General features: G+C 50.9%; 10 protein-coding genes across 10 annotated transcripts; 2 read left to right on the top strand and 8 right to left on the bottom strand.

Annotated features, from left to right (window-relative positions):
• Position 1: 1 nt before the first annotated feature.
• BU25DRAFT_360983 (biotin synthase) lies at positions 2-1,325 on the bottom strand. The gene is made up of 2 exons (XM_033703685.1): positions 1,061-1,325; positions 2-1,006 (listed from the first exon to the last, which is right to left on the bottom strand). The coding sequence occupies exons 1-2, from the start codon at positions 1,313-1,315 to the stop codon at positions 50-52; spliced, it is 1,212 nt and encodes a 403-aa protein (XP_033565293.1). The 5' UTR covers positions 1,316-1,325; the 3' UTR covers positions 2-49.
• Positions 1,326-1,537: 212 nt separating this feature from the next.
• BU25DRAFT_437656 (Spc98 family protein) lies at positions 1,538-3,975 on the top strand (the record flags this gene model as incomplete). The annotated part of the gene is made up of 1 exon (XM_033709017.1): positions 1,538-3,975. Exon 1 carries the CDS (start codon positions 1,687-1,689, stop codon positions 3,973-3,975), a length of 2,289 nt encoding a protein of 762 aa, XP_033565292.1. The 5' UTR covers positions 1,538-1,686.
• A 116-nt stretch (positions 3,976-4,091) lies between these two features.
• Positions 4,092-4,783, bottom strand: BU25DRAFT_333315 (uncharacterized protein; the record flags this gene model as incomplete). Its single annotated transcript, XM_033702480.1, has 2 exons — positions 4,092-4,387; positions 4,438-4,783. 2 exons carry the CDS (start codon positions 4,781-4,783, stop codon positions 4,092-4,094), a joined length of 642 nt encoding a protein of 213 aa, XP_033565291.1.
• Positions 4,784-5,240: 457 nt separating this feature from the next.
• BU25DRAFT_428844 (uncharacterized protein) lies at positions 5,241-6,582 on the top strand (the record flags this gene model as incomplete). The annotated part of the gene is made up of 4 exons (XM_033708523.1): positions 5,241-5,284; positions 5,394-5,643; positions 5,697-5,812; positions 6,078-6,582. The coding sequence occupies 4 exons, from the start codon at positions 5,241-5,243 to the stop codon at positions 6,580-6,582; spliced, it is 915 nt and encodes a 304-aa protein (XP_033565290.1).
• Positions 6,497-8,176, bottom strand: BU25DRAFT_407654 (FAD dependent oxidoreductase). The gene has a single exon (XM_033705599.1). It carries the CDS (start codon positions 8,147-8,149, stop codon positions 6,599-6,601), a length of 1,551 nt encoding a protein of 516 aa, XP_033565289.1. The 5' UTR covers positions 8,150-8,176; the 3' UTR covers positions 6,497-6,598.
• Positions 8,177-8,392: 216 nt separating this feature from the next.
• On the bottom strand, positions 8,393-9,852 carry BU25DRAFT_481565 (bacterial leucyl aminopeptidase). Its single transcript, XM_033711097.1, has 4 exons — positions 9,532-9,852; positions 9,091-9,464; positions 8,720-9,042; positions 8,393-8,660 (listed from the first exon to the last, which is right to left on the bottom strand). Exons 1-4 carry the CDS (start codon positions 9,779-9,781, stop codon positions 8,486-8,488), a joined length of 1,122 nt encoding a protein of 373 aa, XP_033565288.1. The 5' UTR covers positions 9,782-9,852; the 3' UTR covers positions 8,393-8,485.
• Positions 9,853-11,183: 1,331 nt separating this feature from the next.
• Positions 11,184-13,632, bottom strand: BU25DRAFT_385970 (glycoside hydrolase family 72 protein). Its single transcript, XM_033704381.1, has 4 exons — positions 13,141-13,632; positions 12,838-13,074; positions 12,250-12,792; positions 11,184-12,201 (listed from the first exon to the last, which is right to left on the bottom strand). The coding sequence occupies exons 1-4, from the start codon at positions 13,147-13,149 to the stop codon at positions 11,554-11,556; spliced, it is 1,437 nt and encodes a 478-aa protein (XP_033565287.1). The 5' UTR covers positions 13,150-13,632; the 3' UTR covers positions 11,184-11,553.
• Positions 13,633-18,159: 4,527 nt separating this feature from the next.
• BU25DRAFT_437652 (uncharacterized protein) lies at positions 18,160-22,215 on the bottom strand. The gene is made up of 4 exons (XM_033709016.1): positions 21,827-22,215; positions 21,179-21,734; positions 18,636-21,132; positions 18,160-18,583 (listed from the first exon to the last, which is right to left on the bottom strand). The coding sequence occupies exons 1-4, from the start codon at positions 21,835-21,837 to the stop codon at positions 18,483-18,485; spliced, it is 3,165 nt and encodes a 1,054-aa protein (XP_033565286.1). The 5' UTR covers positions 21,838-22,215; the 3' UTR covers positions 18,160-18,482.
• A 1,318-nt stretch (positions 22,216-23,533) lies between these two features.
• Positions 23,534-24,043, bottom strand: BU25DRAFT_407651 (uncharacterized protein). Its single transcript, XM_033705598.1, has one exon. It carries the CDS (start codon positions 23,940-23,942, stop codon positions 23,571-23,573), a length of 372 nt encoding a protein of 123 aa, XP_033565285.1. The 5' UTR covers positions 23,943-24,043; the 3' UTR covers positions 23,534-23,570.
• Positions 24,044-24,436: 393 nt separating this feature from the next.
• BU25DRAFT_333863 (uncharacterized protein) lies at positions 24,437-25,815 on the bottom strand (the record flags this gene model as incomplete). Its single annotated transcript, XM_033702505.1, has 3 exons — positions 24,437-24,603; positions 24,655-25,128; positions 25,182-25,815. 3 exons carry the CDS (start codon positions 25,813-25,815, stop codon positions 24,437-24,439), a joined length of 1,275 nt encoding a protein of 424 aa, XP_033565284.1.
• Positions 25,816-27,166: the final 1,351 nt, after the last annotated feature.

The following is a 27,166-nucleotide window of genomic DNA, read 5'->3' as shown; positions in this document are numbered from 1 at the left end:
ACTTTATATCCTGTAGCCGTCTCTAGCTTCAATACTAAGACTTGTAGATCTATGCAGTAGCAGAAGCTTGCTCTGCCTCCTTCACTGCCTCAACAACAACATTCTCGGCCTTGCTCACCTCTCCAATGGTCTCCTCCATGGCCATCGGCCTCAAGCCCCATCGTGCAAACATAGCCTTGTCCTCTTCCCAACCGTTGCAGGCAGTGGTAAGCATCTTCTCACCAGTGAAGATGGCGTTCGCACCAGCCTGGAAGCACATGATCTGCTTCTCCTCGCGCATGGTATGACGACCAGCTGCGAGACGAATGATTGTCTTAGGCATGACCAGTCGTGCAGTCGCAATAGTACGGAGAATGGCATCGAAGGAAACTGATTGAGTTTCGCCGAGTGGTGTGCCTTTGATTGGTACTAGCGCGTTGACAGGGAACGACTCAGGGTGTGCAGGAAGTGTGGCAACGGTGTGAACAAGGCCAACGTGATCCTTGGCCTTCTCGCCGAGACCAAGAATACCTCCGGTGCAGACGTGGATACCGGCTTCTTGGACGTTTTGGATGGTCTTGAGGCGCTCATCGTATGTTCGTGTTGTGATGACACTTGGGTAGTGCTCACGGCTGGTGTCAACGTTGTGGTTGTACGCTGTCAGACCAGCCTGCTTCAGCTCTTTCGCCTGCTCAGCATCGACCATACCGAGCGTAACGCACGCCTCCATGCCCATCTCTCTAACGCCCGTGATCATGGCCTTGATGTTCTTCAAGTTTGTCTTGCGGCCTCTCATGTCACGCCATGCAGCTCCCATACAGAATCTCGAGCTGCCATTCTCTTTGGCGACACGAGCAGCTTCCAACACAGACTCAACAGATGAGAGCTTAGTGGCCTTCAGACCTGTGTCGTATCTGCTAGATTGTGCGCAGTATGAGCAATCTTCGCTACAACCACCAGTCTTGATGTTCATCAGAGTGCACATCTGAATAGCAGCTGGGTCATGGAAGCGCTGGTGTACTGAAGCCTATGATTTCAAGAATCAGAATGGTTCTTTAGGATAGATGGAACCCAAACATACCGCCGCATAGGTCAGTTTGATCAGTGGAGTGTTGTAAATCTCCGCGATCTCCTCTCTTGTCCAATTGGTTCTGGGTCCAGCAGCATTGACAGCGTCTTCGAATACCAATGATTTCCGGGCTGTCGGTGGGGTAACTTGTTGGGTTTTGGGATCAATTGGTGTGTCCAGGACTGTGCTGAAGGGACGAACAAACTGCTGTGTACGAGCAGAGTTCAATGCAAGGCCAATTGGCCTCACTAGTGTTCTTTGTGCCATTCTGAAGCTCCCAAATGTGTTTGTGAAAGGTACTTGCGGGACAGTCAATAAATGCCCCTCGGTCAACTGGACGCAGGTGGGACAGGGATCTACGGACCTTATTCAGCTTGTGCCTTATTGGTGGCTCCTTCTGAGACCGCGGGCGTGGGGCAAGCACCCATGCCAACCCAGACCGCGTCTCCTCTGCGCGTCCGCAACACTAGCCGCATCCAACCAACAATTCACGCAAGCAATGTGCGCAGCGCGACGCGACCTCCCATGTGTCGCTTTGAGCTGTTGAGTTTGCTCATCGTCTTTGTCCAGCGTCTCACTGTGAGGAGCCGCAAAAAGCAGGCTCCGACAACGGCTGCCCCGCCTTTGTCGCCGCTGCCATGCTCCACGAAATTCTCCTCTCGCTCTCCGGACACCCCTCAGCACTCTTCGATGCCCAGCAAGGTTCCACGCACGTGACCTCGACTGCGAGCCGCTTGTTGTCACCTCCAGAAGCTGAATTGTTGGCCTCAATTGGTCATCTGTCCCGATTACACCGGAAGACACGCGACCATGTTGCAAGAGTTGCAAGTTCTCACCCGTCCACTGTTTGTCGAGCAGTAGCTACTGCCATAACCTCGTACCATCTGGACAAATTTCAACAAAAGATCCTGGAAGTCGAGAGCCAAATCTTGAAGCAAGATGCATCGACTGTTGGAGCGTACAACATTGTGCCGCTAGCCGGCATCGTTGGCGAGTTCTCTGGATGGGTTAGATTGATGGAGTGGCTTTGGGACATCAGTAATTTCATGCTACCATCAGAACTACCACCAAAGAGTGAAAAGATCAGCCAGAAAGCAGCTTCGGGCTCCGAGCTCATTGACAAGCTGCGAACAGAAGCTCAAACAGGGTACCCGGACATCGAAGAAGCTGCTCAGTACTTGGGGAAAGTTGCAGAGACAGCATGGTTACGGCAACTGTCGACATGGCTTCTATATGGCCGCTTACCATCCTTCGGCGCATCCGACTTCTTCATCGCACAAGAAGATGAAGACTCCAACGAGCTCTCTTTCGTGGCTCGGAACAGGCTATTGCCGAAATTCGTGTCTCGCCAGACCGCGCTGTCCATCATGTTTGTGGGGAAGTCACTCAATCAGATACGATCACTGCCATCCACGTCGAAGACGAAGACTGCAACAACACAGATATCGGAGCTCGAGCTCCTGCCAGTCCATGTGCAACATCTCTCCCAAGTGACTGCGCCCATCTCTTCCGCAAAGCTATCTGAGGTTATCGCAAACATTCGGACATCACTCTCACGCAACTTGCTTCAGCATCTGTTGCCTCGAGAGAAGATAGTTGAGACTCTCAACGTACTATACCAGTTCTTTCTGCTTGGCCGAGGCGAGTTCGCGATGGTGCTGATAGCGGAGGCTGATGATAAGCTTTCTTCCCGACATCGTGGTCCACAGTCGACGAAGTCTGGTCAATCTATCAAAGGTCTTCTCTTGAAGGAAGCTGAGATCAACCAAACTCTGGCGCGTTCACTCTCGGTCTTGTCAACTCTTGGTGGTGAAGATGATCACATCGATGACATCCTCGATGCTGCATCAGACATCTTGCATCTTGACGTGCACAGTGCATCAGGCCATCGCCCTGGCACCCCTGGTCGTGCGAAGGATGCTGAGTCTGCACTACCGCAGATTCCTAACATGTCGTTCGATGATCTATTGCTATCGGTGCCCGTCTCCCTTAGCATGGACATCTTGTCACCTCTCGATTTGTTCATTACCAAAGCCGATATAGATGTCTACTCATCGATAAACAATTACTTACTCGCAGTCAGACGAGCTCATCTCCACCTCGCGCAACTATGGCGGCACAGCACGATTCGACGAGATCACCCGTGTCCGCCAGGTTATCAGTACAGCAATTCATCACGCGGAAAGGCAATCCTGAAGCGACGGCGTCAGCGAACGAACCAGCGAGCTCGAAATATGCGGAACATCTGGGCGACTTGCCGAGCCGCTATCTTCTTCCTGGCTGAGAGCGAGGCCTACTTCCAAGGAGAAGTCGTACAAGAGTCTTTCAAGGCATTTCTAGATTGGGTACAGGGGCCTAAGAAACATCAACATACTGAGACTCGGCCGACAACGCCAGATAGGCCACCAACAAGAGGAACGGACGAGGTTGCGTTAGAGGGTGAAACGCAGCAGCAACACGATCCGGAGGCGCTTGCACTCGCACATCGACACTTCCTTGCTTCTGTCGCATACTCACTTCTCATAATGGATGGCGCCTTCACCAAAACGCTACGCACTTTCTGCACCCACGTGGATGATATCGTCGCTCACATCACGCGCCTTCAATCTATCCAGCAAAACCTTGACCTCGAGGAAGACGAGGGCGTAGAAGACTTCTCGCAGAACTACAAAAAAGAGGAGGCAAACGTCAGCCTGGAGATGGACCGTGCAAGAAGGAGACTTGATAGCGACCTCAAAGGGCTGGTGGAGCGGCTGAGGGAGATTGATAGCGAGAGAATCGGTGCCAGCGGACCGCGACCCACGAACGTTCTAGAGGACGACGAAGGCAGATATGAACCACTCCGAGTCGGTGGCATCGACCGACTGCTCATGAAGCTGGATTGGGGTGTAGAGGATGCTGAGGAGGAGCATGAAGACCTATTATAGTCACGGTGATCGCGAATATACCCTACTGACCTCGAAAGCAGCAAAATGAAAATGCATTTATCTCAATACTGTATAAATGTCGAATCTACCATTGGCGGTAATCCTGAGACTAAGACTTACTCACCGCTAATTGCAGCTACTGAGTCACCTCCGTCACCAACACCTTTACCTATGGCTTTCGCATCCATGCTCTGCTTATCGTATCGTATCCAATTCAGACCCAACGCAAGCAAGATATCCATACCTGGTGCTACGTTTACCACGTTCTCCCTCCGCCATTTCAAGATGTTGGGCTTCGTCACGGTCATAGCCAGGCTACCATTGACCAACAGACCAAGGTCTCCACTGGACGTTTTGTTCTCTATTTCCACCGATGGCATGCACGATCCTGATCCAGGCTCCCACGTCAAGACTATCACATGTCAGAATAGAATTATGCTTCATAGAAGCACTTCGACTAACCATATTTCGTCTTCAGCAATCCCGACTTTAGACTCAAATGCCACAGCTTCCTCCCATCTGGCGCGTATCCATGGTACTCCGGGCTCTTTCCGCTCCAGTTGTGCACTTGCTTCACTATCCTCATCGCTTCTTGACCGTTTAGCAGACGGAAGATGATAGTCTTCTTCTCTTCTTCGTTGATGCGCATGAGTGGTGCGCCGGGACCGCCGGTGGGAGATGCGAACGAAACTTGGTAATGTGCCATGGTCGAAGATCCACTGTCGCATTTTACGAAAAAGGTCTCGGGGCGTTGGGCTGTGAAGCCGGGGAAGAGCACGAGGCCTGGCTGGGGAAGTGCTGCGAGCATCATATTTGATGTTGTGTGTCTGAAAGAGTTGAGTGGCGCGAGCATGGTGTTTGACATTGTCTGTCTGAAAGGTTTGAAGAAGACAGCAAAGGCATATAAGTATATTATCAGACATATCGTTACATATATGTATAAGCCTTCGTCGTCATTTCGCTACCACACCTTGAGCCGCAATGCTTTGTGAGATGGGGCAGCACGTCCAATCAGCAACGATTCGACACGACTCATCGTAAGCACTGCTGCATGCTGACTTGACCGTATACGGAAATCGCACTTCACATAAGCCACCCTACCCCTTTCCTCTTTTGGCAATTTCAAGGGCCAAGATGAGATGGAAGGACACAGCGATCTCATTTGTTAGAAGGCTACTAACGCGCCCTGTGACGACACCCGAGGCTGTACCCCGACTGGTGCCCCGCCTTCGGCCAATCGTAGCCTTGCCAACGACTTCCTCAAAATGCTTACGCAAAAGATTGTGGTAACGCGAAACCTGCTCGATGGGTCTCAGGCTTTGCTTGATGCATGAACAGATGATCTTGAAGTTGTCCAATGCCGATCTGACAAGGTGGGAAGCACTCCAGCAAGAATGGAAGGCACGAGTACTAATCAGGTGCTTGCAGCCTTGCGATCGATTATGGCTTCTTGTAAATGTGAAAGGAGCAGCCGGGCTCCTGGTAATGGTCTCCGACAAAACCGATAAAGAGCTATTAGAAGCAGCAGGCAGCCAGCTGAAAGCAGTCGCGACATTCACCGCTGGGACTGATCACATCGACCTCGCGGCACTGAAAAAGCGCAACATTCGCTTAGGCTATATCACAGACTACCTCTCTGACGCAGTAGCAGACCTGACAGTCATGCTAGTACTCATGGCGCAAAGAAGAGGAGGAGGAGAAGCGAAGGCGGAAGTGAGCAGGGGTCGCAAATGCCATGGCATCCTCTCCTCATGGCTGGTCCTCAGATCCGTGGTGTGACTGTTGGCTTCTTGGGCTTTGGCCGGATTGCACAAGCTGCATTGAAAAGACTTATTGCGTTTGGCGCTATAATGGTTGCTGAAATGTACAGACCCCCCTGAAGTTGGTTCACTATTGCGACAGACTTACATTATATAAGAATGAAGGCTTTTAAGTGGCTGTTTCTATCTTGGTTGACAGAATTGACAGTCTGGTACATGTCTTGCAGGGCAACAACGTGGTGAACGGCCACTCACAAGGCTGTCCGCTCTCATGAACCACGGTACTTACCTACTGTACGCATCACTGTACCAAGGTCAGCGGGGTCTGCACATTTTTGCAAGCACCGATAAGCGGGTTATTTACGTTACGTCGAAGCCTGGAAAGCCGGTGTGGGAAGACTACTATGATCTCATCAAGCATATGCATGGCCTTACCGTTCCGGTCGAGGTTGCACGCAATCTGGGTCAGCTTGCGAGCGAGAGCGATGTCGTTATCGTGGGATGTGCCTTGACGCCGAGTACGAAGCATCTTGTGAATGCTGACTTCTTCAAGAAGATGAAGAAGACTTCAGTAATTGTCAACATAGCGCGAGGTCCTGTAATCGACACGAACTCGTTGGTAGATGCGCTCGACCAAGGCAAGATCTTCGGTACAGGCCTCGACGTTATCGAAGACGAGCCAAACATACAAGCCATCTACCCTATACTGGAGCAGCCACGTTGTGTTTTGCTGCCACACATTGGTTCAGCCACGCTTGAGACACGAGAGCAGATGGTCGCTGAATCGGTGCAGAACCTGCTTGCTGGATCGATAGGGGAGGCTATGGTCAACGAACTGAAACTATGATTGGCCTCCCGGCAGATCACTCTTTCGGCAGCAGATCCGTCCTTCCCTTGAACTGGCACCGCTTAAGTCGATCTTCACTGATGAGAAAGCTCTTTGGAAACCAGTCCAACCCATCCACATTACCCGGTCCATCATTAGTCCAACCCATTCCATCGTTCTCGATCATTTTGACCAGGGCCTCTGCCGACTTCAGACACAGTACCATCCCGTGTCCGTTGAAGCCTGCTGATATCCACAAGTTCCTGAGAGGGACATCTTCTTTAGGCCCGTCATATTCGGGAAGGTTTCGGTAATCCATCTTTCCTGGGACCTTGCCCACGAAAGGCCTTCCGTCTGCTGTTGCGCCCATTATCCCTGTCCACTCCTGAACGACTCGGTTCGAAGCCTCTTCGTTACTGATCTCGCCCCAATTGGTAGAGCCGAAGTAGCCAGCAAGGCTGCCATGGAGGTACTTTGAGATTTCTGGGTTGAGCGAGCTGTCGTCGACAGTACCGAATTCACTTGCTCCTGCCTCTGGTAGACGGCCGAGACCGCCGCCAATAACGATATGCTGGCCGCCGCCCGGAAGCGGTCGGGGTATCATGTACTCATACCCGCTTTTGTAGATGAAGGAAAACGTAGTGGGTAATGGTACTGACAATTTTGATGCTTTTCCTGATTTCTGAGCTGTGATTTGCCCTCGCAACGGAACGATCGCACCCTGCAGTGAACGTTCGAGGAAAGGAGTGTACCCGTTCGTCGCCAGAATCAAGTTTCGCGCTATGAATGTATCGTTCTGTGTGCTTATATCCCATAAGAAGTCGGCAATGTCCCTCGAAGGCTCGATTTCCAGGACTGGTGTGTTGGTGCAGATTTGTAGGCCCATCTTGATGCACTCTGCTAGCACGCCTGTGGTGAAGCGGTACGCATGCACTCTGCCGGCGATGTACTCGAACGCGCCGGCTACCGTTTCCTTGTCTTCAACTACTGGGTTCTCGTTTTTAGCGCTGACTCTGAAGTGCTCGCTCACGGTCTCGATGTTCTCACGGATGTTATACCAAGCCATCTTCCCTGCTTCCTTCTCTTCATCCTGCACATCTGCACGTAACGCTTGGATTGCCATCTTCCCAAGCTCAAATGTGGGCTTGTCGTATATGATGTCTACAGTCTTACACAATTTATTCTCACAATCGATCCCCAACTCTTCCGCCAGTCGATGCGTCTCAACAATGTTGTCATACTCCAGCCTTGCGATCTTCAACGCCTCCTCTTTTCCCAGCTCTTCGGCGTGTTGCAAGTAGGATCGATAGCTTGCTGCTTTCGTGTGGCCTCCATTGCGACCTGTAGCTCCACTACAGATTTCGCGCGCTTCTAGCATCATGATGCGATACTTGGGGTTTTTCTTGAGCAGGTTGTAGGCGATCATGGTTCCTGAGATACCTGAACCAATAATGACATAGTCGTAGGGCTCGTGAGAATCATCTTGACCATGGTTAATGTTTGTAAGGGATGATTCTGGGTCATGCCAGTAGGACGGTACTGGATCAGCCACGGGAGGGCTGACGGGTATGCGCGCGCGATCTTCCATGTTTGGCTGTCACAATGGTGTGGGAAAGTTGAAAAGTAACAGTGTGACGATGATGCCACCAAGTTGCGATTTGTATCTGTCTTGATAGCTAAGGTGGGGGAAGGTGATCATTCCCGCCTATACCTTCCCATTGCAGCCTTAGTGTATGTGTGTTACGACGTTCAGAGACACGTCGTGAAGACCACTTCCACACTGTAATCTTGCATTCTGTGTGATTCCGATTCCGAGGATGAAAATTCATGAGTAGAAGGCGCTAACAATAGGAAATGTTGACTGCATTCGACTACGTCCTGAAGCACGCCTGTCAAGCGACGCTCTTATTCCATCGGAGGCTGCTCAAAAGTAGGAGCCCTCCACCAGGAAACCTACTGTCAAACGCACATGTTGGTGCAAGTGGTCGAAGTCCATAGTCGAAAGCGCATCGTTGGCGGTGTGAAGGTAAGGCGTCGCGTCCACCATGTTCTCGTCACAGACGTAGGCAGCAGGGTAGCCCGCGTCATATGCAGCACCACTACAATAACCATTAGCAAGCAATGACGCAACTTGTTGATTGTATAAGTGAGAACTCACTGGTCACTGCAAGCGTACCCACATCGATCCGTAATCACCGGCAGAGCAGTGTACACCGGCACCAACTTAATGATAAAGTTGCTCAGCGGTGTGCTCACGTAGTCAGTATAGACTGCGATATTGTGATTGGGAGAATACGCAGTCATGTCTTGGTTCATGACAGCAAGAACCTTGACGCTGCGGTTGACGTAGTCTTGCATGATAGCACGAGCACCCAAGAGACCGCCTTCCTCGCCAGAATAGAAGTGGAACTCGAGGGTGTTCTTCGGGGCATACTTGGCCGCTGCCAAAACACGGAGAGACTCAAGGATGGTGACAACGGCCTAGACCAGTCAGATTGTGATCTCAAATATCTGCAATGCAATACTTACGGAGGCGTTGTCATCGGCCCCAGGAGCCCGACCCGTTGTAGGATTGGCCTGATTAATCGAGTCGAAGTGTCCAGATACAATGATAACGTTGGACGAGGTTCCAGGAATCGTGGCGATCACAGACGGTTGGTTGTAGCTGTGAGTAAACTGCTTGATAGTGATCTTCGTGTTCGCAGCAGCAACATTCTTGACGAGATTGTAGACAGTCGTGGCTGATGATGCAGCATAAGATCCCTTGTAGTACCGGTTATGAATATTGGTCAATGTCGTAGCCCAGGTCTTGGGGTTGGTCTTGCTAATTTGATCGATCAAGGGGTTTGCCTCTGCTTGGTGAGCGGCCGCCGAAGGGAACGTTGCAGATTGGCGTTTGTCAACTTTGAACCCGTTTGCAACAGCAACACGGTGTGCCTCGAGCTCCTCAACCAATGTCAGATACCAAACAATAGGCCTCGCGTGCATCAACAAGCATCTGACGAACCTGAGTCTCCGTGATGTCCATGAAGTGGGCACATGAAGGTGTTGAGATGAAAAGATCCAGCTTCTCTTGCTCGGTGTACCATGTGCCGTTGTCAACATCAGACGTCTTGATCAACCGTAACTCCTCCCCTGCTGCGTTAAGATTCGGCGTGAAGGCAGTGGCTAAAGCAATGGTACCAATGGCCACGCTAGCGAGGACTGTTTTGCAGACCATTCTGACTATAATGATGTGTTGAAGAAAACAAAACGTCCCTTGTGAAGCGCTAGAGCCATCTTCTCACTGCTGGCAAAGGTGCTTCGTTTATAGTCCTGACTTTATCGGCGACATCCACACGCCTGCTCTTTTCAGTCTTGGTTTCCTTCGCTCGTACAGAAGGTGCCTTCTGAGATGGGTAGTGGTCGTCAAAACATCCAGGGATTGAAATGGCATGCTTGGCTGATTTCTTCATCCACAAACAAGACCATGCAAGCACTGCCGGGAGGCATTCGTCGGCGAATAACAAGCAGTAACGCCAGCCCTGCGCGATCAACTATACGAAGGCTTTGTCCGAAGTCGATCATGCTAAGACCTGCGATAAGATCTTCGCCTTGGCTCCTGCCCTTTTCGACGCCGCTTCCGTCCACACCGATGTTATGAAAATCATGTTGATAAAGTGGGGGGCTGGAAATTCGAGTTTTTAATCGTTATTATGGGTATTTGCATCCCTACGGGAGTGTCGCGTGGGCAATTCGGTTGTTACAGTGGCTCGTAACGTCACCTTTGCTTCGTCCACAATCGCACGTCCTTCCTTTTTCACGCTTCTGCTTCCCTACCCACACATTGACTTCTGACTGAATTCCAGCTCGCCGAAGCGTTTTGGATTTGTCCGTCCCACAGTATGTACCATAAGATTGTGGACGTGAAGTTGTTGCGTAGCACTGAACCACCCTGCAAGCATCCAATCCATAGACGGTTCACCTGATATAACGTATCATCATGTCGCACGGAAACCCTCACCCAAACGACCTCGTCAACTTGAAGCTGCAGAGCTTTTCTAACAGTTCTCTCTAGATACAGCACCAGCATTTTTTCTAGTCATGACTTTACCCCTCAATGTCGGCGCGCATAACACCACGCGAGTATGTCTTGACCCTCTCTGAAGAACATTGCATCACTGGCTTCTTAAATGCTTCGGGCTTACGCGCAAACCGGACAAGAGCGAGCTGAATGTGAAGATCGGAAGGTTCGTTAAATGGAGCAGTGACTGCAAGATTGTTTCAAACAACTGGCGTGAATTACAGAGGCTACGGCAGGAGGCTGGCAAATACATAAGCTACCAGAAGCACATGAACCCTAACCGACCGATGCATGATTGGAAAGGCATTCCTCGGCTGGATACCAAAAGGCGAGGTCTGTCCTAGGGATCATACCGGGGATTCATTGTCCGTGAATGAGCAGATCCGACGTCATATGTACTTTGTTGTGTTTGTTGTGGTAATGGTGAGTCTTCGGATGGACTTGCCCACCCAGTTTTTCCGTCCCTTGCCTGCTCCCTTCCCTACCTTCACGCGCTGTACAACGACAAATACACTGAAGCTGGGCCTCGAGATACCGATGTACTTCAAATGTAGAGAAGAGTAAATAGTCATTGGGATGCATTAGATGTTTTCGTAGACGTAGAAAAGTATCTTTGAAGAAGTGAACAACCAACCCACAGGGAGGGCTACAAGAAGGGGTATACATCGTCCAACCATATACACGAAAGAAGATTCGCCAATCCTGGCCGCGAATGGCCTTATCTTAGCCCATTATTCTCGAAAGATTGTCGCTTGAAAATGATGTCGTCGCTGTCTGTGATGCTGTATCGCGCCCGCTATTCAAAATGCCTCAGATCGCAACAAGCCAGATCGTCACCAGTGTGAACCAGAGCGACTGGCTACCGCCGAAACTTGATGCATCGCCCTTTGCTGTTGGGGTCGACGTCGGTATGGGAGTGGTCTCGTCGCCTAGTTAAGCATAGCAGTCAGCAAAGCACCAAGAACAATCATGCTGCACCAGCCACCCATCGACATACTACTAGCAGAACCAGTCTTTGTCGCTGATGGCTGAGCTGCGGTGCCGCTAGCTGTTCCTGATGCTGTTCCTGAGCTGAAATTCGAACCGCCTGGTGTGTTGGCCTCGGTCAGCTTCGTGAGCTCTAGGTTCTGGACCTGAACACCATTGGATCCATATACAGCCTGCTTGGGCTTGGTGTCGGTTACATCAACGAGCTTGCCGTTCTTAGGATTGCTGATACCGTTCTTGATGATATCCGCGCATCCAGGGCAGACGGCTGGGATAGTGAAGTTCTTGCTAAATTCTTCAGCTGTGATCAGGTCCATGCTGCACTCAGGGGGCTGAATGTTGGTGCTCGATGCGTTCGTCGACTGGATAAGGCTAAGGTCCAGCTTGTTGAACTGCCCTTGAAGGTTGTCGAAGTCCTCACGAAGGGACAGAGTGCCGTTCTCATTGATGACGACAAGACCGTAGTCTGCCTCTTCCTGAGAGTACTCGTAGACCAGACCGCCGCTGAGCGAGGTCATCTGGCTGCCGTAGAGAGCCTCGACTTCAGTGAAGATACGGGGCTGGACTTTATTGCAGCCGTATTCGGAGTACTAGATTGATGTTAGCAACAATTCCGGGGAGATCGTAGGCAGACTTACGAAGACGGGGATGGCCGAGTTCTGGAACATATTGACCAAGTCGGTGTAGCCAGAGCTCTGCATATCACCCTCACCACACCAACTGTACGAGTTGAGCCCAAAGAAATCAGACGAAGACTGGTCATCGTTGTGGGAGCACTGCATGTAAGCCCAGGTATCGTGCAGAATCTCGCGCACATCAGCAGCAGAGTAACCGACAGGGATCGTGCGATCGACATGGTTCTTGATGTAGTTCTTCAGGTCACGCTGAACAGCTCGGATGTACATGGGGTTATACTCGGCAGTGGAGAGGTCGTTCATGACTTCGTTGGCAGCGAAGAAGGCGAGGGTGTTGGGGAAGGCCTTGAAGTTCTCGACGACACCGAAGATACGCGTAAGGTAGTCCTTGTGGTACGATGTCCACGGTTCGGCGCGGTTGATGCTCTCGCCAGAGAGAGGCGAGTTGACATCGAGAATCAGGTAGATACCAGCGGCATTGAAGATGGACATGCACTCAGAGTGGTCGAGTGTGGGGTCGACGTTGTAGACACGAATGGTGTTCACCTATATTCGTTAGCAATTGCAGAGAAGACTATGCATTGCACATACACCCAGCTTCTGCATGACCACCGCGTCACGAAGACACACATCTGCGTCTGTGAGGGCATCTTGTTTCGCTGTCGGCTTGTATCCGGCTTGACCTCCAGGCTGGTAGTCAACGCCAACGATCATCAATCGCTTGTTTGTGACAGTATCGACGAAGTCCTGGCCGCGGACCTCGACGGGGTTTACGGCGTGGACGATGCTCGAGAGCAGGGCGGGGAGGAGTACGAGCGAGCGAATGAGCTGTCAGACCGTTAGTATCCACAGGACCGCCGATCGAGGGTCTAGGATGTTTGATAGAGCACATACCGAAGGCATGATTGCGACAACGTAGAGCGCGTACGCGTACACAGTACAAAGAACGAGTGGGTGGGCTTCGTGCGACAGGTAAGCAGCGGGCAGCTCCACACTTTTACAATAATCGTATCGTCAACACTGCTAGTGCACTGCGCAGCAGGGAAACCACAGCGAGGCGTCGGGTAGCAGAAGCCGTGCGCGGAGCGCCACTAACAAACAAACGAGCGAAAGGCGCGCTGAACACTATTGAAAAGAGTGAATGCGGTTGTGGAAGTGGCGAGAAACTGTGCAATTGCCCTTGGAAGGCGGCAAGCTCGCCTTTATGGGGGCAGGTGCTTCCGTGTAATCTCGTCTTTCACCCGCGATCCATCAGCAGCCCTTACAGCTCTGATAGGCCTCAGATGCAAACACTGCCCATCGTGAAACAACGACTGCCTTCATTACTGCGTACAACAATGGCAATCTCTCACTTACGCCAGGAGCACAAGCCTGTGTACTGTTACGCGCCACTCGTACTTGTGACAGTAGCTATCGTGATATCTTGAGATCTAAACAACGCCATTTCCGCGTACAGGGATTTGAGTTTGACGCCAGCGCTAAATCGGCAAGCTCCGCTCGGCATTTGTCTTGGCGTTCCTCTGCGTAGCGGAAGGTCCTTGTCGACTTGTCCAAGCTCTCTCTCGTTACGTCGCTCGGCAGACGATTACAACGATAAAGCATAGATCCGCTATCAACAAGTTCATAATGGAGACAATGTCAATGCCAGTGTTCAGGACTTGCTGTGCTGTATAGGTCGTCTCTTGAAAGCCCAGCCACACCAGGCTCCGCGGCTAGCGTCATACATATGATCTTTTGTGACGGCTTATGGAGTAAGGAGGTCATGTGTGCCACGTGTTTTGGTGCAGTATTCTTGCTCTTTCCAACAAGCACTTTCTACCTCTCTCTGAACGACAGATACGTCATGAAAACAGACCCTGATGATGGCCGGGGGAGAGACAATCACAGATCAAGAACAACACAATATACCGATTTTACTGCTTTGCGTGGCCCCCTTGACTAACTGCCCTGCGCAGTTACACCTTCATTTGTTGCATATACTGCAACATCTTTCCTTCAGTTCGGCCTGATGCCCGTCCTCGCTTCCTGCAGTAGAATATTACTTTCACAGCGCCAAAGATCGATTCACGACATAAAGGGGAAGATGGTCATTGCTGGTAAACGCAATGCAGATGGAGATAAGACTTCAAGTTCAGCTCGAAAGAGGTTACAGACGTAGTAACAGGATGAGGTGGATGCTGTGTGCGAACGCTGCGCCGGCATTCCTTGGGAGTGGCCTGTTCCGACGGTGGCTACACGAATGTAGCACCCAGAATGTTGGTGTCTGCACGCCAAATAACCAACGCCAGTTGCTTGACTTGAGGGTGATCGGTTGCGGTGAACTCGGCATTGTACCAGTACCTATAAATTGTCAATGCGTTGCACTCTCATACCTCTGGGGCGATATGGATATTCATCCAGACGGCTCCGGTGTAGATCCATAGCTCGAATTGTCACAAACGGTAAGACATAGCATACATATCACGCAAAAGCTGGAACATAGAGATCTATGGATCGATTGATACGTATGTTATCCTTGCACAAGCATTATCAAAGGCTTGTCAGTGTGCACATTGCATCGAGCAGGCCAACGCACACAATAAGCGTGCACAGGTCGAGCAGATGGGCAGCATTAAGATACCATTTGTATATAACGAGAGCTAGGGTACCGATACCTCTGGGCCGATCGATATGTGTGTAACACTACTCCTACCATTCAAGAATTGGCTGACATACTCAGTGTATCAATCAAAACAATGCAAAACATAAGCATCTACAGATCTCACAGATGGGATACATCTACGCGTCGGCAGATCTTACAGTCATTGCTGCAGCTGGAGAGGACCCGTCCTACGGCTTACCCGGCTGCTCCTCACGTCCAAGAGATCCTGTGGAATTCCTTGATATAGGTTCGCTTTGCATGTCTGCACTACCAACGCCTGCTGGGCCGAACATGACGGAGTCAAAACGGCCATCCCATGCTTGGAGTTTCCGGGAAGGGTTTCTCTCCAGGAGACGATTTAGTTTACGAAAACTCCGGTTGTATTCGTCTGTAACACGGGCAGTCGCCGATAGGCAGAACTGTTAAACGCAAATGACGATGAGCAGTGGCTGAATGGTTGGCAGCCACGCATACCACCACCTATATCAAGTACCTCACGCCTTGGTATGCAGGATCCATTGCCATACCTCGAAACATTCAGCCGGCGGACTCTCTCTTACGGTACTGATGGACTCAATACCATCGTAGGCGCTCTGAACACTTTTGCCAGAGACTCCGTTTATCACATTTGGGGCATTCCTTATCGCAATAAATGTACTGACGCACTGAGTAAATCATCGGTAGAAGCTACATCACTCTATTTTGGTTCCCTCATAGCCAATCTCTGTCGCCATGAGTTCCCTAGTTGGTCCTCGGTGGGTTGGAAAGGCGAGCCGCAGTGGCAAGATATAAATATGGGCATGATCTACCTAGTGAGCACCTAATTCATCTCTGTACGTATTGGAGATGATGCATCCTCGAAGCCGTATTGCTCTGAACGATGAGGTTGGGTACAGGATGTCTGCCTCATGGGACGTTCTTGACACGAGTTTGGACGGCGAGGCTCCTCTTAAAAGCATTCTGTGGACCGCAGATAACCTGGCTCGCTATCCACATGAACAGGACAGGTTTCGGGGCAGTGAATGCTGTATGATGTTGCTGAAACCGTGCGAGGCCACCACGAACGTATTGGCCTTGTATGGGTAGACGAAATCGTGATTCCTACTCGCTTGGTCGACAAAGACATGAAACCGTTTACGAATGTTGAAACGAGATTGGCCATTTCACGGCTCTTTCTCGAAGATTACCTGAAAGTCCGTTCTTTATGGTGGGAGATATTCTTCAAGAGAGCAACGATCACATTGGGATGAGGAGGATATAGTATGAAAGACAGTATCACTGCTTCAAACAGATACACGATATTCCATGACTCGTTTCCATTCATAGTCACCTTGGTCAATCTTGTTTAGATGCATTCTAGCTTTATCACATGTTAAGAAAGCACGACAACATCATGCCAAGACGATGAACTGCGATCACCCATGGACAAGTATACACACAGAACCCTATTCAGCTCCGTGACTGTGCCCTACTACACACTTCTCTCATTTCATATCATGACATGACTTCTTACTTGAGTCAAGAGCATCTAACTCTCCTTCTTAGAATCCTTCTTCTTCTTCGCCTCACCAACAACCGGCCTCCTCCTCTGTCTCTTGCCTCTCTTCTTTCTCTCATCCTCTAATCGATTAAATTGGTCTGATGTCCCCCTCGGGGAAGCTCCACAAACACAGCGTGGTTAGGCAATGCAGAGCACCAGCTCACTGACGTCTTCTTGTGGAGGACTCACCCTTTCGTTGGGTATATCATAAACATTACTCTTTGTGTGTCACGGTTTGGGGTGCTCCTGCCTGTCGTACCTCACCTCTATGAGAGTGACTGCCACGTCACACTAACGTTGTTTACAGCTACTCACCTATATATACTGTTCGTAGCTTCACTCAATACAACCTCAGTACAATCTTCAAATTCTTCCCTTTGCGTACAGTTCTTCACTGAACTCTGACGTTGTGTGCCCCAAGATACCTAGCACTACGTGAGATATAATGGTTGCTGAAATGTACGGACCTCCCTGAACTTGGTTCACTACTGCGACAGACTTACGTTATGTAAGAATGAAGGCTTTTAAGTGGCTGTTTCTATCTTGGTTGACAGAATTGACAGTCTGGTACATGTCCTGCAGGGCAACAACGTGGTGAACGGCCACTCGCAAGGCTGTCCGCCCTCGTGAATCACGGTATGTACCTACTGTACGCATCACTATACCAAGGTCAGCGGGGTCTGCACATTTTTGCAAGCACCGATAATTGCAACAGTTAAACACAAATAATGAAATCGAATGTATATATCATTGAACAATGTTGGTATCGTCTCCCTCTACTTGATCTAAAGGCCAGAATTTCTGCCTTTACCTTTACGTTCACCCAACTTCGCCACTGAGTCCTCTTACATGTGATTAACATCGACGTTCATGTTTTCTTCCATCATCACACGTCTCATTCTGTTTACCAATTGTCTGCTCGACCGCCAACACCACCACCGTCCGTGAAGCTCTGGTCAGTTCCATACCGTATGTCAACAATTAAAATTATGTTAATGCAAAACAGACCTCAAGAACGTGACAGCAAAGCGAGCTGCCAGTGAAAAAGCTCTAGAAGTTCCTGTGGGTTCCGAATACCTGACATGACCAATTCTGGGGCTGACTGTTCAGAGACGATGAAGACTTCGTACGCTTTCAATCCCACAAGCGTCTGAAAGCCGCATCAAGGGTCAAGGATGCAGCGATCTCACATTCAAAACTCTCATTGGCCAAGGCAAAGAATGGGAAGCAAGACGCACGCAGGGAGCTTGCCAACAGTGGCAAGGGGCGAGAGAATAATCATCGAGAGTACTGGAGATACTACAACCTAAATCAAAATCTGTAGATTGAAGTCGCCCAACAGAAAAACAAAAATCAGCGAATGGACTCTAAGAGAACAGAATTGCAAGAGAAGCTGTCTGCTGTGGAGGATGTGCGCAAGAAGCTCGAGACCGAAGTTGCCAACCTCAACGACAAGAACCAACGAACTGAGTCAGAAAAAGTAGCGCTGCAGAACCAACTGTTAGACGGCGAGGAAGAATACTAAGAACTTCTCGGCAGATTCAACGACTACAAGAAGCATATGCGCAGAATGGGCAATGAGAACTAAGTCAGTTACCGAGACGGGTAGCAGTCATTTGCCAAGAGATAAAGCGATAGGGATGGTTTACATAGCTTGATGAAACAGACGTCTTGAGATGAGCCACACACCGAACACTTGGGCTGTTTGCTTCACCATCATCCCACGCCACCTCATCTTCGCCTTCGCCACCACCACCACATTCACCTCTTCTTTCTCCATAAGGTCTTGAAACGGCATGACCTAGAGGAACGGTATTACACAATATTGATTAATGATGGTATGCCTTGTTCAGTTTGAGCAAAGGTGGTGAGTACTTCGTAGCTATTACTTAGCGCTCAGGACGCTCTCGCTTGCGTTGGTGCTGTGACTACCACTTTGCAGTGACGAAAGCAGTGATACGCAACAAGAGTACCGTCCCTGACGCAGAAACGACCGATGTCCCTCCCAATCCATCGAGATGCGTCTGTAGGCGTGGCAACTGTGTCAGCTCTGCTTCACATGATCCCTCTAAGACCACGGAAGCCCCCTGTCTTAGAGGAGGATGACTTCTTTTGCTCCTTATCCTTAACCTTCTTCCCAATGTTCTGGGCGCCACCTACTCCATGTTAGCCATCTATGTCACTTTCAGACAGTAATACTCCACTTACCACGGCCGTACACCCTGACTTCAGATTTTGGATCAACCTTGTCTTTATCGCCACTGCCCTCTGTGTCGATAGAAAAACTGCTCTTAGCACTTGACTGAGCCGCAGCGCCGCTTCTCGCAAGAGCTTGTGGTTCGTACAAGTCTGGGTGAAGGGCGCCACCGAAGGCAGGATACATCGAAGGACCTGGGGGCGATCTTTGGGATCGCTGACTTCCATGACTGGGCATGGAGTCTAGGCGAGCTGGGCGTTGTGCTGCTGGTGAGATGGTTGAGTTTGGACTGCTCACTGAGTTGGGAGAGTGGTAATCTGTGAAGTACTCGCGCTCTTCGCTGATGGGAGTTCCAGTCGACAGTGGAGGCAGGTATCGTGAGGTGTGGTTGTTCGCTTCACGTAAGCTGGAGTTGCGACTCAACTGTGATTGCGCATACTCGTAGTGCCCTGTCTTCTCGTGGATATCGAAGCGACCCAATGCAGCTTGATGCTCAGCTTCCAAGTCTTGGTACTTCATCTGCAATTCTGTGTGTTGTGCTGAGAGGTTCTGATACGTCTTCTTTAAGGTTTGCAGCTTGGCTTGGCTTGCTGCGAGAGCTGAGTCGAGCATCTGTTGAACAGAAGCAGGCAGTTGTCCCTGTGGCCCTGCTGACTTTTCGGTAGCTTGCAGACGTTGCTCCAGTGTCATAATACGCCGTTCGTAAGCCGTGATGGAACGTTCACGTTCGGCCTCGCGACTGTTCAGGCGCATGTTCGCAATCTCGAGGTCGTTACGCAAGTCGTTACGCTCCTGAATGAGACTGTGGAGGTCTTGAGTCTGCTCCTCATACTCTATCATCTTCTGCTGCGCAGTCTCGAGCTCGTGGCGCACGTTGCTGTAGTCTTCGAGTTCATACTCGAGGGCTCTTGTGCGTTGTTCAGCCCTCAGCTGCTCAGCTTCGGCCTTCTCAACGATCTTCTTGAGGTGCTCGCAGTCAGACTGTGTTCTCTGCAGCTCAAAGCGCAGACTGTCTTCTTCGCTATGCCATGTCTTTTCGCTGTCTCTGTATACCCGGACCTTGGCGTTGAGATCGCTCTCCCACTTCTTGGATTGGTTACGGCTAGTAAGCGTTTCCTTCTTGAGCTGAGCATACAGCTCGTTCGCCTTTGTGAGCCTAGCCTTCAATGTCTTGTTGGTATTAATCAAGTTCTGAGTGTCTGCCTCTGCCGCAGCCTCTCGGATATGCTTTCGCTGTAGCTGCCCGATGTGCGAGAGGTGCTGAAGCTTCAAGTAGCGTTCGAAGTTCAGGTCGTTTCGAAGAAGCATGATTTCACGCTGCAACGATGACATCGTCTGGTTGTGGAAATCAACGTGCGGGTGTGGAGGCGAAATAGTCCCGGCTGCTGAACGCGCAAAGCTATCCAGGCTTGGCTGTGGGTTTACTCGTCGCTGCGAGGATGCGGTGGAGGCGCCGAGCAAGTTTTGCTTCAAGGCCTCCTTTGCAGGTGGTAGGGTTGGTGAATCCGTCATGTCGTGAGTCTTCAGTAGGGGCGAGGCCGATTTGAAGGACTTCACAGACACAACTGACTTTGACCTCAACGGCATCTCGATGGTCTCTGGCAGGACGGGCGCGTCTGCTGGAGGGACGAACATGGTAGACTGGGTGTTTCTCCAGCTTACATCAGAGTCGTTTCCCGTGTCATCTAAGGCGAACTCTGCTGGAACCTCGGGTAGAGGTGGCACAGGCGGAAGCTTGGTTGTAGGAGGAGGTCCAGGATCTTCCAGCGTTGCTGACACAGCCACACAGAGATCCATACACTCGGTAACGACATCTGCAGGGTCACTCTTCAACCACCTGTTCTCACTCAGCTCCTCTTCGATAGTTGTCGTGAACATGTTCGGGTGCAAGAGATGCACAGTCCGGTAGGGTTCAGTTCGGCTATAGATGAGATCCTGGTCAAGATCAAAGTCCCTCGCGCCCGGGAAGTTGAGAGACTTCAGATACTTCCTAGGCTTTCTGATAAAGCTCATGAAGTTCAGCGGGAACAATCCGTACAGGAAGGTGAAGTAGTGCATAAGTGTTGGCGAACCTCCCTCCTCCCCTTCTGCCGGCTGCAGCTGCTCCCATGCTTGGTCGCTTTCTGCATCCTCCTCTTCCTCTTCTTCGTCGCTGTCTTCGAAATCTCTCTCATCTTGGTCCCTCCCGGCAATGTGATCTTCAGACTTGCTCAGCTTGTCCCAACATAGGACTCTGCTGTAGATCAGGAACAGCTTCTGGAGGTGATGGTCGGCCGTCAGAGCTCCACAAATGTGAGGTAAAAGCATGATCAGTACCACTAGGGCAAGTTCGATCACGACGGTGGAGTTGTCGACAAGGAGACACTTCTCCAAGTGCTGTAGGAGCGAAGTTTCGAGCACCAGGTGTAGATGAGGAGGCTGTAGGCGCACGAAAGCGCTCAAAAGACCCAATGCTTGCATGCGGTACTGCTTCTGTACGAACAGCTCGTCAAGAGCGGAGAGGAGTAACTGCCATGGTCAGTCGCTTGCCAAAGCATGGGTTCATACGGCTTACCTTCGGCATCTTTCTTCCAAACGTGACCAGGACACTCTCGAGCTCGTTCGCAATGAACTCATTTTCGGGCGACACAGCGTTCTCGGGTGAGGCTGAGACGTCGGTTCTAACGAGGTATGCATCCAGAATCTTCTTAATGAACAGCTTCGACAAACGAGCATGTTCTCCGCTCTGGTCCTCCTCGGAATCATACACCAGTATGCTCTGCACAGTTTCTCTTGCATCCTCGATTTCATGCCTCTTGTGCCCTATTCCATCGATTGTGGGTTTCAGAACTAGATTCCACCAGATCGTCAACCTCGCCTCTCCAGTAAGAGCTGGGCGTACTAGTCGCAGTGTCGAAACAAATGCGCCGTGTTTAGCCGCATCCTCCGCGACATGCCGTTGATACAGTGCATGGAGGTCTTCGTGAAATCGTTGCGAATCGTGGTCGTCGATGTTGTCGTAGCGGTCGAGAAAGCTCTGTATAGTCGCGCGGAGTTCGCCAGGTAGCGGATAGGGTACTTCAGGGGCGCTGAAGGTGTTGTCGAGAGCCTTGATGGTCTCTCTCATCGACCTAGAAATATGTGTGTTAGACCTTTGATATGGCAGTTCGCGCGCCATATTGATGTGACATAGTGCGCAGTAGGGGTTTTCTTTTTAGCTTACCCTGGAGCCATGGCGTATTCTGTGTGCGTTTGCGCAGATAACTATGTTGTAGTGTTCATTCGCGGCCTGTCAGATGAGCAGCAAGCTGAGCGCAGCAATGTGCGAGTTGCGCAGCTAGTATGAGCCTCGGGAGGTATGGTTTCGATATGCAAGCTCCAGAGCGTATGGACTGAGCTACTGGCCGTAATATAGAGCGCTACGGAAGCTTAGATATCGAGGTATGACGTGGGGTGAAGCGTGGAGAAAGCGCGGAAGGATATCAATTCAATATCTCACTTTGCAGCGGCCTGGTCGTGCTTTTGATGCGGCATTATGGAGTTCCAGTGGTTGACAAGTGCTACTCATGATCCTAGGAAGCACGGCAAAAGTAAGAAAGGTTTCACTCTGCCGGGACCGATACGCACTCGAGGTCCAAGGATGCTGCACGTCGACGCCGAGGTATACGCCATGGCGGCAAGACCCACCAGCGCGCGGTCTGTGCGCTGCCCGCTCCAACGGTTCGTTGCTTTTGGGCTTGACCTCGAGCCGTCGCCCGTTCAAACGTTCCGATATCAATGACAAAAGCAATGTGTTTGCAATTGTGGTACAAGCTGCTTTGGGCGTCTGAAGGCTACAGTTAGTAGACCTTCAGGCGAGCAACAGGTCTCATCTAGCTCAACCCTCACAACAGCAGCAACTAGTTGCAATACAGATGGCAGCAGCAGTTTCTGAATACGGTCAGTCATTGCCGAAATGACCTTACCGACTACGGGTGTGCTCTGCTTTCTCGGTAGCCAATCCGTTCCCTAGGATTTGGTTCCTCATGCGGCACACCTCAAGCCTTACGTTGTCTGTCAAAAGATGTAGGAACAATTCCAGGCTACCTCACAGTGGCAAGTCACTACCTGCGTTAGATTCACCTTCATCACGGCTGCAAACCACGTTTATCACAAGTCTCCGGAATTACGTGTCAGCCACGCCGTTATCTTTCTACCCTCGGACCATGCTATACCAAGATAACCCAGTAGGGTATGGTCAGGTCCAAGACCACCCCTATCACCTCTAGCAACGTGCTTACCCCCGCAGCACCTGCACTCTCATCCTGCACTTCACATGTTCCCTCCTTTCCGGATCCCCAAGTTCAAGGCCGCCCGCCAGCGATATGCCTATTTCTATAGCAGCATCTCTGTTGCAGCCATTCCACTCTCGATCTCGAGCCGATTAGCTATAGATGTCTTATCGAACATCGATCGTATACTGCCAGCTGCCTGGGTTTCATCATACGATGCACCGATAGCTTGGACATCCTCGAGCTCCTGCCGCCTTTCAGTACACTATTAATGATCCTGACTTTTGGCCGCAGGGACTGCCAGGTCTATCTCGCTATTCACCGTAGGGCTTCGCGGAGCTCCGGCAAGCTCCACCTTCGAGGAGAGTTGACGGTGATTGCCCCCATCGCGTCGATCATGCCGTACTCACGAACGATACTCACGCTTCGGCTGCCCGGGTGAGTACCTACTGGCAGCGGCCTCTGACTCGGTACCCAGGTCTTGGAACCCCTACCATTGCTCGGCTACCATGGCGGCAAGAACATCCTGCCACCTCCGGTCAATACCGTCGTGCTCACGAGGGAACAGCGCGCACATATCACAACGATCTCCATACCTCGGACTGCAAGCGAAGTAAGACCTGATGTACTGACATTTGCCGATGTATCAATCTAGCAATCCTCCTTTTCCCTCCCTCCTAGAATCCCCTACAACTCTTATTGCCCAGCAAGGTTCTTCTTCCCACTCTTACTAATCTGATCCTGACCCTCCTTCCCACCCTTCACCTCCTCGCCACCACCTATGCCCGTGCTCCTCGTCGGCTGTGCCTGCTGGTCTGGCTGCTTCGCAGGGTGGTCGTCGCCGCTCTTGTGCTCTTCCGTGGAGGCGCTGGACTGCTTGTCGGTGTTGAGTGTGCTTGAGCGCGCGTCGGCGTTGGGTTTCGCGGACGAGTTGGCACTCTGGTCGGGCTTGTTGGAGCGCATGTCGGGGCCGCGCTTGAGCTCTTGGGCAAGCGGGCGGGTGGTGGTGAATGTGCGGAGGGTGCGTGTGGTGCGCAGGGTGCGTGTGATGGGGTGGAGGAACGGCATCGTCATATGAGAATGTTGTTAGGTGAATCGTAAGTCGTTTGACCAATTTGATAGACGGTAAGTGCGATTGAGGTGATTTTGAATCAATTGCAAAGTGCGCGGTGTGTAGTTGTAATGCTGAACGCTTGCATGACTGTAGAAATGACGACGATCACCCTGGCCAGGTACGACGGAGATCTGAGGTCATCATGACTACGTCAAGTGAATCCACCTCGGTAATACAGAAAAGGATCAAAAGCTCGAGTTTATAATTTCGGTTTCATTAAGTTCAGAAGCTGTTGCTGTTCGTTCTTATAAGTATCACTAAGGCATCCAAGAAGTGTTGGCTGATCGAATGGTAGCCACGCGATCTAGCACGTCGTAGCGTGTTTTGCTGGCTTGACAACCTTCAAGATTCACCATGCTCAAAGCCTCAATAACATATACATTACATTGTTCTATACCGTTATCCTATCGCACCTCTACCCTGCATTTCACATTTGATATCGTACTGTCTAACTCTCCCAGTACTCTGCCACACCCCTCTGCTTCTTCCACCTCATAAACCAACAGCAGAGTGGGAAGAACGCCGTATTAACCGCGCCCCACGCAATCAAGATGCCAAAATCAAGTCCAATGCGCGAGTGCAACCCGAACAAAATCTGGCGACTACCTTCAACAACTAGAACCAAGTCAGCGGCATCGATCGCAACGAAAGACAGGGGAAACTCACTTGAATGCAACGGCCAAGCGTACCCCCAGTGGTAGAAAGCAGGCGCGATCTCAATATCGTAGAAAGCCGTTGACACGTTCGTGATAACCCAAAAGATCAAGAACAACCCCATCCACGGCGCACCTACAACCATCGCAACATTCTCACAAGCCAGCCCGAGCGCAATCATGCCGAAGAAATTCAGCATCCAGTACACCAAGAACGTGCCATGTCCATACGCCACGGGATTACCGTATGCGACGTCCGTGACCTGGATTTCAGAGGTGATCGGGTTGGTGTGCGTGAAGTTGATCTGGAAGGCCATGGAGACGAAAGAGTAGGCGAGCGAGAGCATGAAGTAGGCGCTCAGGGTGGCAAACCAGCGCCAGAGGATCATTTGGGAGAATTGTAGGGGCGGGTGGCCTTGTGGGTTGATGTAGGTCATGTGGATGGGGAGGTAGAAGGAGAAGCTGAAGAAGGAGATAATGATCAGGTCTGAGTAGATGCGTCAGAAGCTACACGTGTACTATAATAGTGTAATGACTTACAGATCAGGCCAATGGATACAGCTGGAATGCCAGTGTATGGGAAGAATGGTCGAAGATTAAACTCTGAGAATCCAATCGCAGGACTGATGGCTTGTGGTGCAGCTTGGAGGTTAGCCAGAGTTGTAGGGTCGCTGGCGTTCTGGAGTGCCATGTGCGCCCACTGCTGGCCAACTTGGCTCGTTGCTTGTGTCATGAACTGGCTGATGAGCGGCAGCATGAAGTCGTACCAGTTCGTGTCGTCTCTGGCATCCTGGTAGACCAGCTGACAAGCACCGAGTGGGTCGTACGAAGCGTTGCCGGTCGCAACAGCTTGATACAACAACGCCGAAGCATTGGGATTGATAATGATCGCAGCCCAGGCATCCCAGTTGTACACAGCCTGTCGAACCTCCAATACATCGTTGTTGAAATCGGAGCCAGGACGGATGCCCCATCCCAGTGTCGGCATGCCAGATGACAGTTGTTTTTGCACCAGCTGCGTGATCGTAGGTCCAACAAATGGTGCATTTCCAGTGTTGTCGTAAGGTGCAGCACCATCCATATCAACGACATAGACGAGCAGATGGCTGAGTCGATTTTGGACCTTGTAGAAGACGCCCCAGTATATCGATAGCACGGCGAGGATGAAGGCCATCAGGAACGCGGTGGTGACGACCCATTCTCGGAAAACACGATGTCGTACTTTCCGTAGGGAAGGGTGCCAAAAGCCGACAGGTGTAGGATTCGATTCGAAGGGCTTACCATCTGCTGCGTTACCTCCAACATCAGGGACCCAATCGTTCTTCTTGCGTGACCTGAACCACATTTTGGTGGATGTTGACATGCGATCAAACGGGCCAAGAATGGCGCTTGCGAGATAGTGGAGAGCTGCAAAAGAGGAAGAAAGGTAGGCGGCACATGTTGATCTAGTAACTAGATGCTGGTCAAATTAGTTTGATTTGGAATGCAAACGATATGACGTAGCGAAAGTGGTGAGATCAACTGAATTGCTAAACAATTAGCGCCAAGCTAATCGCGGCAAATGTTAATCTGATCCACCGCTCCCGATTCGCTCAGCCTTGTGAACGATCACGAGGCTGTTGCGTTCGTTGTGCTTGCCAGGCTGCATCTGTGGCTGCTTCAATCGGTTTCGAGGTTTGTAGAGGAAAGATCTGCGTAGTGTATTGAGCATTGCTTCTTGGTTGATTGATGTACAGTTGCGACCAGTACTCATATACACACGTTGACAACCACCTCGGTCGCTGAACCGCATCGTTTTCGTAGATACGTTTTACACAACCACATTCCTGCCTCTCCTGTGAGAGCCGGCCCAATCCGTGCCTCCTAACGATGAGGAGACATGCATACCAGCATGCAATCGTATGTCCATAATGCTGCCATCCATACGACCAAACAGGTACGCCACCCATGGAGGTATCCAAGGAAGGACATTCTGAACTCCTGAAATGCAACAGGGACAGAAGGGAAGGGGTATCGTTTGCAAGATAGAAACGCCAAGGAAACTTCCAACTCGCACATACTGGCCTCGCAGTACGTGAAACCGTCAAGCTTTGCACTTCATGAAGGCCGAACGTTTTGTTGTTCGACAAGTGAATGCGATATGTCATCTCCTCAAGGGAATATACTCATGTGCTGGTGGGGGACGCTTCTGATACACCCTGTCATGTTCAGGTATGTAAGCATAAGGTCGCGCTCCAACAGATTGGTCATGATAGTCATTCCTCACCGGTGAACGACGCTGTACTTCCGGAACGTAGGCATGATTGCTTGCACCCACAGCTGGGTAGCCTTGTGCGGCAACAGAAAGATCACCGGCCTTTCCAAAAGGTGGTCGCCGTGGACTAGAGGTTAGGTCAATGATTTCTTGCGACGGATGTGCTCTGTACCGGCTGCGCGTCTCCATGGGTGGGTACTCTCGCATGTGCGGATGCATAGCAGCCTGTGGTCTTGAGTGGATCTCCTGCTCACGAAGAGGTGGTTTCCTT

The sequence above is a fragment of the Macroventuria anomochaeta genome (assembly GCF_010093625.1).
Source record: "Macroventuria anomochaeta strain CBS 525.71 unplaced genomic scaffold BU25scaffold_5, whole genome shotgun sequence".
NCBI lineage: Eukaryota > Fungi > Ascomycota > Dothideomycetes > Pleosporales > Didymellaceae > Macroventuria > Macroventuria anomochaeta.
The sequence above is the reverse complement of the archived record's forward strand: the minus strand, read 5'-3'. Positions and strand labels throughout refer to the sequence as shown.

Excerpts from the sequence above, each read along its gene's own strand:
- BU25DRAFT_385970 (XM_033704381.1), bottom strand. Across the intron at positions 12,793-12,837 it reads TGGTCATGCAGAAGCTGGGT|GTGAACACCATTCGTGTCTA; the intron begins GTATGTGCAATG and ends TAACGAATATAG. Across the intron at positions 12,202-12,249 it reads ACTCGGCCATCCCCGTCTTC|TACTCCGAATACGGCTGCAA; the intron begins GTAAGTCTGCCT and ends ACATCAATCTAG.
- BU25DRAFT_360983 (XM_033703685.1), bottom strand. The coding sequence starts at position 1,315 with ATGGCACAAAGAACACTAGTGAGGCCAATTGGCCTTGCATTGAACTCT. Across the intron at positions 1,007-1,060 it reads TCAAACTGACCTATGCGGCG|GCTTCAGTACACCAGCGCTT; the intron begins GTATGTTTGGGT and ends TTGAAATCATAG.
- BU25DRAFT_407651 (XM_033705598.1), bottom strand. The coding sequence starts at position 23,942 with ATGCCGTTCCTCCACCCCATCACACGCACCCTGCGCACCACACGCACC.
- BU25DRAFT_437652 (XM_033709016.1), bottom strand. Across the intron at positions 21,133-21,178 it reads TTGGAAGAAAGATGCCGAAG|TTACTCCTCTCCGCTCTTGA; the intron begins GTAAGCCGTATG and ends TGACCATGGCAG. Across the intron at positions 18,584-18,635 it reads AGTCAGGGTGTACGGCCGTG|GTGGCGCCCAGAACATTGGG; the intron begins GTAAGTGGAGTA and ends AACATGGAGTAG.
- BU25DRAFT_481565 (XM_033711097.1), bottom strand. The coding sequence starts at position 9,781 with ATGGTCTGCAAAACAGTCCTCGCTAGCGTGGCCATTGGTACCATTGCT. Across the intron at positions 9,043-9,090 it reads GGGCCGATGACAACGCCTCC|GCCGTTGTCACCATCCTTGA; the intron begins GTAAGTATTGCA and ends TGACTGGTCTAG. Across the intron at positions 8,661-8,719 it reads GGGTACGCTTGCAGTGACCA|TGGTGCTGCATATGACGCGG; the intron begins GTGAGTTCTCAC and ends TGGTTATTGTAG.
- BU25DRAFT_407654 (XM_033705599.1), bottom strand. The coding sequence starts at position 8,149 with ATGGAAGATCGCGCGCGCATACCCGTCAGCCCTCCCGTGGCTGATCCA.